Raw genomic sequence first — 15,875 nt, 5'->3', positions numbered from 1 at the left:
ACAGTTGAATTTAATTGTGAGTGAACATTTTGCCTTGCTCCTGATCTTAGATACCAATCTAGAATCCAGGTAGAATCTGAATGCCTAGGATTAGGGGAATCAGAAGAAACATGTTAAGAATGAAACACTTTATATAATGTAGGACTTATATTTCTCTGTTGTAACAATGGTAGAGAAGACTCTTTTGAAGGAATTCCTAATTTTATTATATTTTGAAAGGGGGAAACTGTCAGTGATCTAGTAACATTGTTATATTTCATTGGAAGGCATAACGTTTATTTCCAAAATCATGTTATTTGGGTGCCATATTATGGTCATATATTACTGGTTGTAATAGCAGTTGTAACCACCCAATGAGTTTTTCTTGCCTGCTGCCCAGATAAAGCCAATTTGTCAATATAAGGAAATTGCAATAGAGAGACAGTTTAATACATGTAAAACAGGCTAGAAGGGAGACTGGAGTTTTATTACTATTCAAACTAACCTCCCCGAAAATTTGGAGGCTAGGGTTTTTCAAAGATAGTTTGGCAAGCAGGATGCTAGGGAATGGGTGCTGCTAATTCGTTTAGAACGCAATCATAGGGATAGGGAAAAAGGCCTTCCTAAAGCTGAGTCTGCTTCTGAGTAGTGGCCATAGGACCAGTTGAGTCAAGAGTCATGGATCCAGTGGGGCCATCCAGTAATCAGAAGTGCAAAAGCCTGAAAAGACATCCAAAAATTCAATCTTAGATTCTACACTAATGACATTATTTACAAGAGTAATTGGAGAAGTTGCAAATCTTGTCACCTATAGAATAATGGCTGGAATGGAATAATGTTTCAACTACAAATTAAGACCCTCTCATCCTCCTAACCTGGTAGGCTTTCATTAGTTTTACAAAGGTGGTTTAATTTATTGAGAAGGGCTATTATAACTTAAACTATAAACTAAATTTCTCCCAAAGTTACCTTGGCTCATGCCCAGAAATAACCAAGGGCAGTTTGGAGGTTGGTTAGGTAAGATCTAACAAGATCTAGCAAGATGAAGTTGGTTAGGTCAGATCTCTTTCACTGTCATAATTTTCTCACTGTTACAATTTTTGCAAATGCGATTTCATAATGAGTTCAGTCGGACCATGTAATTTTGTACAATTTAATGGAAAAGATAATAGGGTGTTAATTTTATTTTCACTGTGTAGAAAGACCTTGAGAACAATTTAGTTAAATATGATCCAGTTCTGATAAATTTCAGGATTTTAAAAGAATCTTGGTGTAACAGAAGACACTGAGAGTCAGACCTGCCCATCCCACTGGTCTTAACAGTAGAAGGAAGGAATGGGTTAATGAGCCCATGGAAGGGAGTCAAAATGTTCTGAGGATCCAAAAATCTTCTCAAAGCGCCAGCCATACCCCTTGTTTGGCTCTAAATTTGTCTTCTAATTGCTTTACAGTATTAAAGGAAAGAGAAAAATTCCATCTTTTAGCTTAATTTCATGCTTCTTCCTTATTCTTCATTTATCCCTTCTGGCACACCCTGATTAAGAACAATGCCATTTAATCTCACAGAAATGAGTACTGAGATACGGGGCCATGGTTAAAGACCAAACACATTTAATTGACTATGATTTTCGGGAGGGGTTTTTATTGTGTCAAGCCGAAAATTTTTGCTTAAATTTGTCAGACAGATGTTCTTACAAAAGAAACTCATTATTGAGATAAATTAAGGAGGAAAGGGTGGGGCCCATTAACAGTTCTCTTCTAGGGTAACCGTAGACTAGAAAGAAAAGCTGCTGGGACTAAAGTCCTCAGAGAGTGGAATCTGAGATACACAGACATTCCCCCTACCACCCCACTCCCACCACCTTCTCTTTCAACAGACACAGAAGTTTTTATTTCTGATGTCACCTTTATTTTTTAAAGTGCTCCAAGAGCAAGAGATTCAGCCACTGGCAGCTCTGGATTAATTTTCTAAAATTTTTTATTTGTCCTGCAACCGTATAAATATGTTTCTTCAATCTCCAGGTCTGAAAATATCAGAAAAGATTTTTACTGGCTCAGCTTGGGTGGCATGCCCAATCTTTGAACTAATCATGGTACCCCAGTGAGTGCAGTTCCTTTATTGACTAAACCTGAGTGCAGAGTGTACTGCCCTGATTGACCATTTTCATCATCCCAATCTTGTTCTGAAGAGCAAGTCATGAACCACTTGTGAAATAGAACATACAATAAAACAATAGAACACAGCACAATAATTTAGAAAGTGATGTCAGAATGCTTCCACCATAGCATATTGTTTTTGAAAACTTTTGTTTTAGCTCTTGAAATGTACATGTTTCCTTAACTGTGACTTCGGTCATGCAATAAAAGGTATTTCTTAAATGTTTGTTGTAGTTAAAAAAAAAAAAGTGAAAAAACTTTTAGCTCTACTGTACAGTTTGGGTACTTGAATTCAGTCAATGTTGATGTTTCCAGATTAGGAGTTTGTGATGTGTTACAGCAGTAAGACAGTTCCCTTGTTTGGTCTTTTGCAGAACAGACTGCATTAGAGCATGATTGCTCATTTAATGTCTCTGCTCCTCATTCACCCACTTCAGAGGGTAATCAGATGTACTTACGTCCCTTCTGGGCTTTAACACCAAGTATTATGTGTCCTTGCTCATTCTCCATTTCATTTGTCTTTAATCCCCCTACATTCCCTATTTTCTGCAGTATAATTACAGTAGAATATTGTCATTTCCTTTAGCAAATGTTTACTATGGCTTTCTGAATTTATAAAAACAGACAATACTCACCAAAAATGTTCTGTTTTACTTATTAAAATCCCTTGTCAAATAATACAATCTGCGTGAACTAAGGATGATAGATTAATGCCATCATTTTGAAGCAGCTGCAATTACTACATTGAACGTAAGTGAGTTACTGAAATGATATTTTTTGAAACTTGATCACAGCTCCTTTTCTGAGAGGGTGTATGGCTCTGAGAACTGTTGATTTCCAATAATTATTTCCCAGTTAATTGTGGGTCATTGCCCTGCAGATGTTACTTAACTCTGATTTTATTTTCCTTCTACTAGTGTAGGAGAATCTTTTTAATACCCTTTTTAAAGATTTGTCTGATCATCAAGAACATTATTAAATAACATGATTTTAAAAGTCCTCTAACAACAACTACTAGTATTCCACTAAGAAACAAAGATTATCCATCTAAACGTATTAACAAACGTATTAAAAAACTCAGTAAGCATCTACTGAGTTTTTAAAAAAGATTTATTTTTCCTTTAGCAAACAGGTTTGCATTTTACTCAGCATTCAAACATCCTTACACTCGTAGATGGATCCTGGTTTATCACTGTTAACTTTTTAATTGGCTACCAGAGTTGATTGCTCATATGTAATGTAAGATTTGTGTATATTTACTTATAACTGAGAATGTGCTGCACTTATTAGCATGCCTTCTTCATTCACTTTTGGGATTTTTTTTTAGTAATTTGAAACCATTTCGTTAGCTGTAGATTTATCCTTTTCTTAAATGTCTAAGAAGAAGCCTGATATTTGAGGATGTTAGTTTATTGGTAACCTCATTTTTTCCCCCATTCATCTTAGTCCTCACTGCTTTCTAGGTTTAATTTAAGCAATTTCTATTTTTTCAGAAACTCTTACATTTCTTCGATATTTTCAAATATGTTAACATAGGTTTTTTAAAACTATGTCCTTGTAAACTTAAAACAATTCCTAAATATCTATATCTAAATTAAGTTCCCAGGGGGGTTTAATAATTGTTTTCAACAAATAGCTTTTATATTTATTTAATTCTGTAGGTTTAGAGTAATAATTTTATGGACACAAGCATTGTGAAGAAAATAACTTTTGGCCGTGCGCAGTGGCTAACACTTGCAATCCCAGAACTTTGGGAGGCCCAGGTGGGCGGATCACCTGAGGTCAGGAGTTTGAGATCAACCTAACCATCGTGGTGAAACCCGGTCTCGGGAGTTTCACCCAAGAAACTCGGGAGGCTGAAGCAGGAGAATCGCTTGAACCCAGGAGGCGGAGGTTGCAGTGAGCCGAGATTGTACCACTGCACTCCAGCCTGGGCGACAGAGCAATACTCTGTCATACACACACACACACACACACACACACAGAGTATTAGGCTTTGGTTTGAGATATAACCCACATACTAAAATATTAGTATCTTTATACTTATAAATATGAGTATTTATAAGTATGAACATATTTATATCTCAGTGTGTCCATTATATCTCAAACCAAAGCCTAATTATAGGTTTGTATCTTAGTGTGTAGGTTATAAACCTTATAAACATTATAAACTTTATTATAGTATATTAAGCACTTTCACATAAGTAAGGTATCACATATCCATATGTACCTTTTATCTTTTGGTTTATTAACGTGGCATGGCTATGGCCTTCTAGACATATAACCATCCTAGAATTCTCAGAAGGTAATTCTTTGGCAGAAGAAAACATGCGCCCTAGGAGTATGTTTAGATATGCCCGTTCCTTGACTGATGTCAATACAGGCATGCTCTCCCAACAACAGTTGTGCTGAAAGCTGCAAGTTTACAAATCTTCCTTTGCTTCTAATCATTTAGTCTAATTCGACACTCTAACTAAAATTCAACTCCCAAAATAGGATTCCCCATCTTCACATTATTTTTCTCAGGAATTACATAGGTTGTCACAATAACGTCCTAATTTGTTCATTTTCCCAAGAAGAATGGCATTTCCCCTTCCAGGAGGCTGCTATAATGACTGCTCTGCCTACCTGAAGTAGGTGCTGAAACAGTTCCACCCAGAAACATCAAGTTCTGCTGTCAATACTACTGAGTATTAAAGGAAACTGCTTTGGATACCCCAATAACCAGAACTGTTCTGAGTCCTGTTTACGAAAGCTGTAGTCTTATTGACGAAACAGCATTTTGTAATCCTTTTGTAAGCTAGCTCTTTCTCAGAAATTGAGTGGCTCTGAAAAGGGCCTTTGATTTCAGCTTTGGGTTTTTTTTTGTTTTTGTTTCTTCTAGACATTAAACATTCAAGTCACTTCGCTGGCTTTTACAACTTGCGTGGTTATTCGTACTGGACTTTGTGGTAGTGGCTCCCAATCCTTTGGGACAGCAGCACAGCTTGGATGTTGGGCAAGACGTCACCCTAAGCCATTGTCACTCGGCCCAGCAGCTTGTTGAGCTCCTTGTCGTTGCGGATGGCCAGCTGCGGGTGGCGCGGGATGATGCGGGTCGTCTTCTTGTCCTGACGGCGTTGCCAGCCAACTCCAGGATGTCGGAGGCCAGGTACTCCAGAACTGCCAGCAGGTACGCTAGCGTGCAGCCCCCGACCCTCTCGGAATCGTTGCCCTTGCTGAGCAGCCGGCGGACACCGCCCACGGGGAACTGCAGAACCTCTCTGAATAAATAGCACGTACCTTTCCCCCGAGCTTCCCTAGTCTAAGACATAGCTCAAAACTAAAAGTTATAACGGAAAAAGACATCCGTTAAAACGGGTACTCAGCGTATTTCTAGTCTGACAGCAGATTGTGGATTGTCTGATTGATTGGCTAATAGCCATCTATCCAATCAGAGAACCTTACTGCTATCGTCTTATTTACATACTCTACCTATTATCCAATCAGATGTTAGATGCAAATGACGTAGGTTGAGGGCCATGCCTATAAATATCACGCTTCGCTCCAGTCAAACATCAGTTAGTGATCTCCCCGTGAACTTGGAAGATAAACATGCTGGAGCTTGCTTCAAAAGGCACTGCCATTTCCAGAAAGGGCACTACCATTTCCAAAAAGGGCTTCAAGAAGGCAGTCGCTAAAACTCAAAAGAAGGAGAACAAAAAGCGCAAGAGATGCCGCAAAGAGAGCTATTTTATTTACATCTACAAGGTGTTGAAGCAGGTCCACCCGGACACTGGAATTTCTTCCAAGGCCATGAGTATCATGAATTCTTTTGTTAGTGACATTTTTGAGCGCATTGCCGGTGAGGCTTCCCGCCTGGCGCATTATGCCAGGCGCTCGACCATCACCTCCAGAGAGATCCAGACGGCCGTGCGCCTGCTGCTGCCCGGGGAACTAGCCAAGCACGCTGTGTCGGAGGGCACCAAGGCTGTCACCAAGTACACCAACTCCAAGTAAAGCATAATCCAGCCAGCAGATGAGCTCCACAAACCAAAGGCTCTTTTAAGAGCCAATGAAAGTTTCTAACAGGGCTGTAGAATGTTTATTATAGAGTATGCCACATTGCCAGACTGATAGTTTTTTCCTAGACTAGGTATAACATGCTTATCTCTTAAGACTAAATTTTGCGTTAATCAACTGTATCTGCAGCAGTATTGGTGAAAGCTAAAAATTTCACAGCCGAGGCAATTAAAGGGGAGCTCCCAAAATCCTGGCCTGGATTCATGGGGATATTCTTTCTGTGGACAGTGTCATGGGGAAATATGGCTTGCCTTTTTGTCTACGACGTTTTCTACTACAAACCCTCTACAATGACAGCAAAAAAGGCCTGGAGCTCCCCACTTAGGGAAATCTGGCACTGAGCATTAGGCTGTTTGCTTTTTCTCGACTTTGGCCATCATGTGTGCAAAACATCCTCCAAGTCCAGGTGGACCTGCTTCAGCACCTTGTAGATGTAAATAGAATAGCTCTCTTTGCAGCATCTCTTGCGCTTTTTATGCTCCTTTTCTTGCACATTATGAAAAGTGATCAGGCTAACTCCCCTTGAACTGCTGGAATTTGAGGTCCAAAGCCCAAGGTTTCTGCGTCTCTGTGAACTCCAGTAAACTGCTTACTCAATATCACAGTTCTTATGTTGCTTAGCCACTTAAGAATTCTCTCCACAGGGATTTCCAGTTGATCCCAACAGAACTGTTCCTGAACTTCTGCATTCTCTATATCCATGAGTACCACCCTATTCACATGGTTGTCCAAGCCAGAAATGTATTTTTTCTCTAATAGTCTCTGTTCAACCTCCATCCACTTCAATCTCTCAAGATATGGTAATTTTACTTCCTACATATTTCTGGTGTCTGATTATTCACCATCTCCACTGCTACCATTTTTGTCTGCATACTCATGATCTCACACCTGAATTAGTTTCTAATTGATGTCACTGCTCTTAATCTTGCCTCCCTAAAACCCACTCTCCACCCAACTTTTTTCATTTTTTAAATTGACAAAAATTATGTATTTACTGTGTACAACATGTTTTGAAATATGTATACATTGTGGAATGGCAATCTAATTAACATATGCATTACCCCACATATTTTTTGTTATGAAAACACTTAAAATCTACTCTGCAATTTTCAAGAATACAACATATTGTTACCAACTATAATCGGCATACTGTACAATAGAGTTCTTCAACTTATTCCTCCTAAGTGAAATTTCATATCCTTTAACCAATATCTTCCCACCACTCCCCAACTGTAGCCACTGGTAACCACCACTCTGCTCTCTACTTACATGAGTTTAACTTTTTTTTAATTCCACTTATGAGATCATACAGCATTTGTCTTTCTGTGCCTCGCTCATTTCACTTAACATCCTCCAGGTTCATTCATGTTGCTGCCAATGACAGAATTCTTTTTCTTTTTTAAGGCCAAATAGTATTCTATTATGTATATATGCCACATTTTCTTTAGCCATTCATCTGCTGATGGACATTTATGTTCTTTCTATATCTTGTCTATTGAGAATAATTCTGCAATGAACATGGGAGTACAGATATCTCTTTGAAAAACTGATTTTATTTCCTTTCAATATATACCCAGTAGTAGGATTGTTGGATTATATGGTAGTTCTATTTTTAATTCTTTGAGGAAATTCTATACTGTTTTCCACAATGTATGCACTAAAATATTACCATTTTCAATCTTATTTGAGGCACAAATATTACTATATCACATATTTTAAAAAATATTTTGAAAACTCAATTTGATATTGTTTAATAGTATTAAACATTTTATTGCATGCACTTAGAAATTTATATTAAGCTGTGTATAGGATCAGCTAGACTTGCAAAGAAATCCATAGTACAATAAAAGTTTTGAATGTTGGAGCTTTTTGGATTACGGATGCTCAACCTGTATTGCAAACATGTAAAATTCAAGAAAATCTACCAGGAAACCAATAGGAAAATAAGTCAATTCAGTGAGGTACTAGAAGGATATATAAAAAAATAATGCACAGAAAGCAGTCTTACATACATAACAACAAAGTGTTAAAAAATAATGAATAGGAAATACCTCATTTACAGTAACAACAAAAATACCCAGAACTATATTTAACTTTTTAAAATGCCAAATATATATGAAGGTAGGTGATCAGTTCACACCCATCCTGTGGTTTTCTGCAGGTGAATGACTCAGCCAGCACCTGAACTAGGCTCAGTTCTAGAAAATGGATTTGAGAGGAATGGGGTCCTCTGGGAAGACTCCTCTTGCTCTCAATCCAAGACCCAGTGGAATAGACTGACTCTTCCTGCCTTTACTTTATCCTGTCCTCTCTGCATGAACACTTGGAACTGTAACCAGTATGATGGCAAAGTCACAGTGTGGAGAAGGGCAGAGGCAAGATGCAGGGTAGTGGAGCCAGGGCTGTGATCATCCTATTGGTGGAACTTCTCTGCCTTTATGTTGTCCTGTTTTACTTATCTCAACCAGTTCAGCTAGTATTTCCTATTATTTGCAGCCAAAATACATCTGATATAAAAGCTACATGAAGTTTGGTCTGAAAAGAGTTTTTATTTGCTGGTATTCCTACTTATCTATTGCCCAAATAAGCCTAAAAGTCCTTGGGTAATCAGGGTAGTCTACTGACAGTGGTCACAAAGTTGACAGGTTATTTGGCAGCTATGTGATACCTGCTGTTTTCCAAGGTGTTAGAGAAGCATGAATCCCTGATTAGAGATGATCCCATCCCCAATACAAGGTGAGCATAGATGCTAGATGCCCCTTCCCCCCGATTTGTCACCTCCTTGGAAGATTTCCCAGCTAAAGCATGCAGGGGCTTTGCAGGGACTGTCTTACTGTTCACAAAAGTGTGGGGGCACTTACTTTAGTGGATCTTGTTGTACATTGATATATTGGTTGTTTGTTTGTTTTTGAGACGGAGTCTCGTTCTGTCACCCGGGCTGGAATGCAGTGGGGAGATCTTGGCTCACTGCAACCTCCGCCTCCCGGGTTCAAGCTATTCTCCTGCCTCAGCCTCCCGAGTAGCTGCAATTACAGGCATGTGCCACCACGCCCGCCTAATTTTTTGTATTTTTAGTAGAGACAGGGTTTCACCGTGTTAGCCAGGATGGTCTCGATCTCCTGACCTCGTGATCTGCCCTCCTCGGCCTCCCAAAGTGCGGGATTACAGGCGCGAGCCACCGTGCCCGGCCAGTATTAACTTTTTAATGTAAAGAAAGCACATATACATATCCAAAATTTCGTTAAAAGATAAAGGTTAAATGAACATGCGTTGAACAAATTGAGGATTCCAGCTAACCACAGGTTTCCAGGAAGTAGTATTTGATCCATTTTTAAGGTGGCTGGAATCAGTTCAATGCTTGAGAGCCCGTACAGATGGGAGTCCAACAACCAGTAACACGACAATGAAGGAAACTATTATAAATTCAAGAAAATTAAAGGACGTTTTAAATCCATTTCATTCCTGCTAATCAGATTTGTGAGTTCTCCAAAGAGTTTGCGTAATCATTTCCACACTTGGCTTACCTGTGGCACAAAACGTAACTTCCTCTCAACTATTCCCTTTTCGTGAGGTCTTAAAATTTGGGATCATAATGCAAGTTATATTGTCTACGTCGCTGCGCTTTTTAGTTTTATACATGTAATGCTAACCTTAAATATACCAGTATCAGCATGTAGCTTTTTATACAAACTAGGGGGCCTTTTTTTTTTTTTTTTTTTTTTTGAGACAGTCTTACTGTCACCAGGCTGTAGTGCAGTGACGATCTCGGCTCACTGCAACCTCCGGCTCCCAGGTTCAAGCGATTCTCTTGCCTCAGCCTCCCAATCAGCTGGGACTACAGTGCACGCCACCACGCCCACCTAGTTTTTGTATTTTTGGTAGACGGAGTTTCACCTTGTTGGCCGAGATGGTCTCCATCTCTTAACCTTGTGAACCGCCAGCCTCTACCTCCGCAAGTGCTGGGATTACAGGCGTGAGCCACGGAACTCTGCAAGGATTGTCTTGCTGCAACTAGTTCGTCTACCCGCCCTTTTAAGAGACTCACGTCCACCCTCAGCCCACAGCTGATTTGAGTATGTTCGTGGTGAATCACGCCTGTAATTCCAGCACTTTAGGAAGCCAAGACGGGCAGATCACGAAGTCAAGAGTTTGAGACCATCCTGGCCAACATGGTGAAACCCCGTTTCTACTAAAAACACAAAAATTATCCGGGCGTGGTGCGGGAGCGCCTGTAGTCCCAGCTACTCAGGAAGCTGAGGCAGGAGAATGGCGTGAACTCAGGAGGCGGAGCTTGCAGTGAGCCGAGATTCCGCCACTGTAGGCCAGCCTCGGAAACAGCGAAACTCCATCTCAAAAAAAAAAAAAAAAAAAAAAAAAAACAACTACCCTTACGGTTAGAAACTACACTAAGTCCACAGCTCTTTCAGTATGCTTGAGTGGCTCTGAAAAGAGCCTTTGGGTTAGAAACGACGTTTACATGGCAAGCTTATTTGGAGCTGGTGTATTTAGTGACAGCCTTGGTACCCTCAGACACAGCATGTTTAGCCAGCTCTCCCGGCAGTAGCAAGCGCACTGCTGTCTGAATTTCTCTGGAGGAGATGGTGGAGCGCTTGTTGTAATGAGCCAAGCGTGATGCCTCGCTTGCTATACGCTCAAAGATATCAGTGACGAAAGAATTCATAATACTCATGGCTTTAGAAGAGATTCCAGTGTCCGGATGGACCTGCTTTAGCACCTTATAGATGTAAATAGAATAGCTCTCTTTACGGGTCTTCTTGCGCTTTTTGCCCTCCTTCTTCTGGGCCTTAACAACAGCTTTCTTAAAGCCCTTCTTGGAGATGGTAGCACCTTTAGACGACAACTCCGGCATAGCTGCTATACACCTCTGCAGTGTTACACAGCTCCTTTCCAGTGTTACGCAAACTCTTCAGTGTTTCACAGCTCTTTCCAGCATTAAACAGCTCCTCAGTGTTAAACAGCTCCAACAACCATAGCTCCTGAAGCCTCACCAAGCTTAAACGAACAGAGATCGAGGATGAAAGATTCGGTATTTATAGGCACGGCCCTCAAATGCCGCGTTCGGTATCCAAAATCTGATTGGACAATGGGAAGTGGCGTGAATGCAAATTAGGCGATTCTAGTACGACTTTCTGATTGGGTAGACGGCCATCAGCCAATCAGATAGCAAATGCCAACCTCAGTCAGACTATAAATAGGCCCAGTAGCAGCTCTGGAAACGTGATTCTGGTGTTGCTGCAGTTTTCTTGTGAGGAGATGTCTGGACGAGGAAAGCAGGGAGGAAAAGCACGCGCCAAGGCTAAGTCTCGCTCATCTAGAGCAGGCTTGCAGTTTCCCGTAGGTCGGATCCACCGTCTACTTCGTAAGGGAAACTATGCTGAGCGGATAGGGGCAGGCGCGCCAGTGTACTTGGCAGCAGTGTTAGAGTACCTGACAGCGGAAATCCTGGAACTGGCTGGCAATGCGTCTCGCGATAACAAGAAAACTCGTATTATTCCTCGCCACCTGCAGCTAGCTATCCGCAATGATGAGGAACTTAATAAGCTTCTGGGCGGCGTGACCATTGCCCAGGGTGGGGTCCTGCCTAACATTCAAGCAGTGCTGCTGCCCAAGAAGACTGAGAGTCACCACCATAAAGCCCAAAGCAAGTAACTTCAGGTTGTCATTGATAAATGACTTCTAAGTGTCAAAAAACAAAAGGCTCTTTTCAGAGCCACCTACCGTCTCAGAAAAGGCTGTACATTACGTAACGCTAATGCTGTTAAGCAGCCATCTTACGCGCCTGTCAGAAGTAATACCCGTTTAAACGCATTGCGGGAATGTACGGGGATTTTCAAGGAGCCTTGCATCGACCATTAGTTCGAGGTAATTTTGATTATATACGTCACTGGGCGAGGTGGCTTACGCTTCTGAGCAGTCAATACTTGAACTTGTGGAGGTTGGAGTGGGAGGGTCGTTTAAGCCTGGGGCTTAACCATTAACATAATTAAGACCCTGTCCCCACAGAAACTAGCCAGGCCTGGTGGTGCAGGCCTGTAGTCCCAGCTGCTCGGGAGGCTGCCGTGGGAGGGTTGTTCATGATCCCGGGAGGCGAAAGTTACAGTGAACGAAGATCGCTCCACTGCACTCCAGTCTGGGTGACATGAGCGTGACTGTATCTCAAACTAGAGTTTTGTATGTCAGTTATGTTAAGGGTTACACATGGAAGTGAAGATTGCATTACGAGCAGGAGAAGTGTAATCTTCCTGTTTAAATCCAGGCAACATCAGTCTGGCTGGTTAAAGTACATTTTAGAGAATTTCTTTTCAAATATGGTAGTTTCATGAAATACTCAAATGTGGCATGTAAGTTAATCTTAAAATTTGGATAAGCATATGTATTTGATACCTGTGGTTTCACGTACTTTGTAAAGAATAATAGAATTATTTCTTAAAATATAAGTAAAATATGTTGAAGCCTTACACCATACGTAATGGTGAGATACTAGTGTCAAACTCAGGCAGGAATGGAACTAGAAGGCCTAACAATTTGAAATTTAGAAATTTGAAACAGTATATGCTTCAAAAGTTTTGACTGTTGAAAAGAGGCAAAATAGTTTGTTGATCTGTGTTTGCAGTTTGTGCTGTAAACAAGAGAAAGTGAAAAGCAAAACCCATTCAGTAACGCTGCCAAATAACTAAATCAAAAATTACTGTACGATATTCAACAGTTGACCTTACCTCAAAAAAAAAACTCATTTGGTTACAAAAAAAAAATTGCTAAACACTTGATATCTACACATAATAAGGCGTGTATAGAAGCAGGTAAAGTTCTATAAAATAAAACATGCCGAGTAAGGACAATCAAGTTACAAAAGTCAGTCATCCCTTGAATTAACCTGCATACATAATAAGTAAGGGATGCAATTAGGGAAGGCAAAAACTGAAGATATTTGAAAACAGATGGCAACTATATGTTGAATAAAACTGGGTAATATTTAGAACATGGCAAATGTGAAACTTAGGATATAAGACAAATCTAAACAGATGAATTCCAAGTAATTAATGTAGATACTTTGTCAAGGAAGTGGCACTTAACTTCCCAGACTTGCCAAGGCAGAGTAGGGAAAGGCAGAGGAGGAGGGACTTGACTTTATGGAAGAGAACCTGTGTATTATTTTATTCCAAATGCACTACATAATACTTTTATTTCCATCTCTAATGCAATCCTATTAAAATTGCATTAAACTAAATGTTTAGATAGAATAAAATATATTTAAAAATTGTGAATACATGTTAAAAGAGACATGCCCCTTGATTTTTCAAAAACAATTTACTTATAGAAGTTTCTGATTCTTCTTTTTTTGGAGCCAGAGTCTCGCTCTATCACCCAGGCTGGAGTGCAGTGGCGCGATCTCGGCTCATTGCAACCTCCGGCTCCCGGGTTCAAGTGATTCTACTACCTCAGCCTCCAGAGTAGCTGGGATCACGGGCGCCTGCCACCACGCCCAGCTAATTTTTGTATTGTTAGTAGAGACGTGGTTTCGCCATGTTGGCCAGGCTGGTCTCCAACTCCTGACCTCAGGTGATCTGCCCGCCTCAGCCTCCCAAAGTGCTGGGATTACAGGTGTGAGCCACCGCACCCAGCCTTGATCTCTTCTTATAGAACTTTCACACGTTTCATAGTTTATCTCCAGGTATTCTTTTTTATTACTGGATTTTGGGGAAATATTAGGTTTTTTTAATTATGTTTTCTGATTGACCATGTTTTACAGATAGAACATTCTTGATTTTTGTACTGGTTTGTATTTCCTTCCTTATTCTGTCATTTCTGTTGTCCAGCTTTTTTCCTCTGTGGTTTTCCAGGTAGGCAGAAAAATCATATAATTTTGTCCTGTTGTTTTAAATAGTTGACTTTGTCTAAATGCATTGTCTAATAGTTATACGTGATAATAAAAATGGTGATACTGACTTTTTTTTTCCCCCCGACAGCCTTCCTGTGTCGCACAGACTGGAGTGCAGTGGCCTGATCTCAGCTCATTGCAGCCTCCGCCTCCTGGATTCAAGCGATTCTCCTCCCTCATTCTCCCAAGTAGCTGGGATTACAGGCATGTACCATCATGTCTGGCTAATGTTTATATCTTTAGCAGAGATGGGATTTCACCATGTTGGCCAGGCTGGTCTCGAACTCCTGACCACCCACCTTGGCCTCCTAAAGTGCTGGGATTACAGACGTGAGCAACCATGCCCGGCTGACTTATTTTTTATTATAATCAGACTAATATGACACTTTCTCATGCCTATGTGATTTGTGTAATTTTATGTGATTTGTGTAATTCCAAAATTGCTGAGTTGTTAATTAAAAATAAATATTGGCTATTAACAATAAAACTTTAGCAGCAACTGAGACAAATATATGCCACTTTTTTCCCTTTACTTTTTTTTTTTTTTTTTTTTTGGGGGGTGGGGAGGGCGGGGACGGAGTTTTGTTCTTATCACCCAAGCTGGAGTGCAATGGTGCCATCTCAGGTCACTGCAACCTCCACCTCCTGGCTTCAAGTGATTCTCCTGCCTCAGCCTCCTGAGTAGCTGGGATTACAGGTGCCTGCCACCACACCCAGCTAATTTTGTTGTTTGGTTTTTTTTTTGTTTTTTTTTTTTTTGTATTTTTAGTAGAGACAGCGTTTTGCCATGTTCAGCAGGCTGGTCTCGAACTCCTGACCTCAGGTGATCTGCCCACCTAGGCCTTCCAAAGTGCTGGGATTACAGGCATGAGCCACTGTGCTCAGCCTCCTTTTACTTTTTATGATAAATCACGTTGAAGGAATTCAGAACACACCACTCCAAAATATGTCACTCTGACATATTGACTGTTTGGAGTTAGACACTTGAAAAACAGCAGATGCACATACACTCTGACCTTCCTTTTGTTTCTTAAAAGCAGGAGATGAAAGATGCCCTCCCTGTACCAGAAGGAAAGTTATCATTCTCATCAAGGAGAGAAAATTAAGGCCAAGGAAAATCTGTACAAATAAACCTTGTTACACCAACCCTTACCTCTCTAGTCACTTCTCCACCTAATTAATTACTCTAACCCAAGCCCCTTTGCTGTCACATTTTCACAGCTTACTGCACTTTGTCAGATTCTTCATATAAGCATTCCATTCTTTGTCTTTGGGTCATTTCCTACTCCTGTGCCATGTAAAACTTGCATTCAATAAATTTATATGCTTTTCTCCTGTTGACCTCTCATGTCAATTTAATTCTCAAGCCCAACCAAAATATCCTGAGGGTAGAAGTAAAGTTTTGCTTCCTCCACTACAACATTATGGATTTCTCATCAGAAATCATAGAAGTCATGGAACGATAGAATAATACCTTCTAAGTTCTAAAGCAAAATACCTTTCAATTTAAAATTCTGTGCTCAGATGAACTTTTTTTTGTGTAAGGGTGAAATAATTTTTGGACAAAGATTGGAAAGTTTTGCCACTCACAGATTCATACTAGAAGAATTAATGCTAAAGAACATACTGAAATAAAAAGACTGAACTCAGAAGAAAGACTGAGATGCAGTAAGCAATAATATTGCCAAAGGAAGAGGTAAAAGTATAAATCCATCTAAATACACTAGTTGTAAAAAAAAAAAAAAAAACCTACAATAATACTTACTAGAATATTAAG

The 15,875-nt window shown here is 40.2% G+C and overlaps 3 protein-coding genes and 1 pseudogene across 3 annotated transcripts; 2 read left to right on the top strand and 2 right to left on the bottom strand.

Annotated features, from left to right (window-relative positions):
* Positions 1-5,066: 5,066 nt before the first annotated feature.
* Positions 5,067-5,659, bottom strand: LOC105740195 (annotated as a pseudogene).
* A 71-nt stretch (positions 5,660-5,730) lies between these two features.
* LOC105740194 (histone H2B type 1-A-like) lies at positions 5,731-6,135 on the top strand. Its single transcript, XM_012508631.2, has one exon. The coding sequence runs from the start codon at positions 5,731-5,733 to the stop codon at positions 6,133-6,135; it is 405 nt and encodes a 134-aa protein (XP_012364085.2).
* A 4,504-nt stretch (positions 6,136-10,639) lies between these two features.
* Positions 10,640-11,216, bottom strand: LOC100583044 (histone H2B type 1-A). Its single transcript, XM_004088749.3, has one exon. The coding sequence runs from the start codon at positions 11,066-11,068 to the stop codon at positions 10,685-10,687; it is 384 nt and encodes a 127-aa protein (XP_004088797.1). The 5' UTR covers positions 11,069-11,216; the 3' UTR covers positions 10,640-10,684.
* A 226-nt stretch (positions 11,217-11,442) lies between these two features.
* Positions 11,443-11,905, top strand: LOC100582700 (histone H2A type 1-A). The gene has a single exon (XM_003263231.3). It carries the CDS (start codon positions 11,473-11,475, stop codon positions 11,866-11,868), a length of 396 nt encoding a protein of 131 aa, XP_003263279.1. The 5' UTR covers positions 11,443-11,472; the 3' UTR covers positions 11,869-11,905.
* The last annotated feature ends 3,970 nt before the right edge of the window (positions 11,906-15,875 follow it).

The sequence above is a fragment of the Nomascus leucogenys genome, chromosome 8, assembly GCF_006542625.1.
Source record: "Nomascus leucogenys isolate Asia chromosome 8, Asia_NLE_v1, whole genome shotgun sequence".
NCBI lineage: Eukaryota > Metazoa > Chordata > Mammalia > Primates > Hylobatidae > Nomascus > Nomascus leucogenys.
The sequence above is the reverse complement of the archived record's forward strand: the minus strand, read 5'-3'. Positions and strand labels throughout refer to the sequence as shown.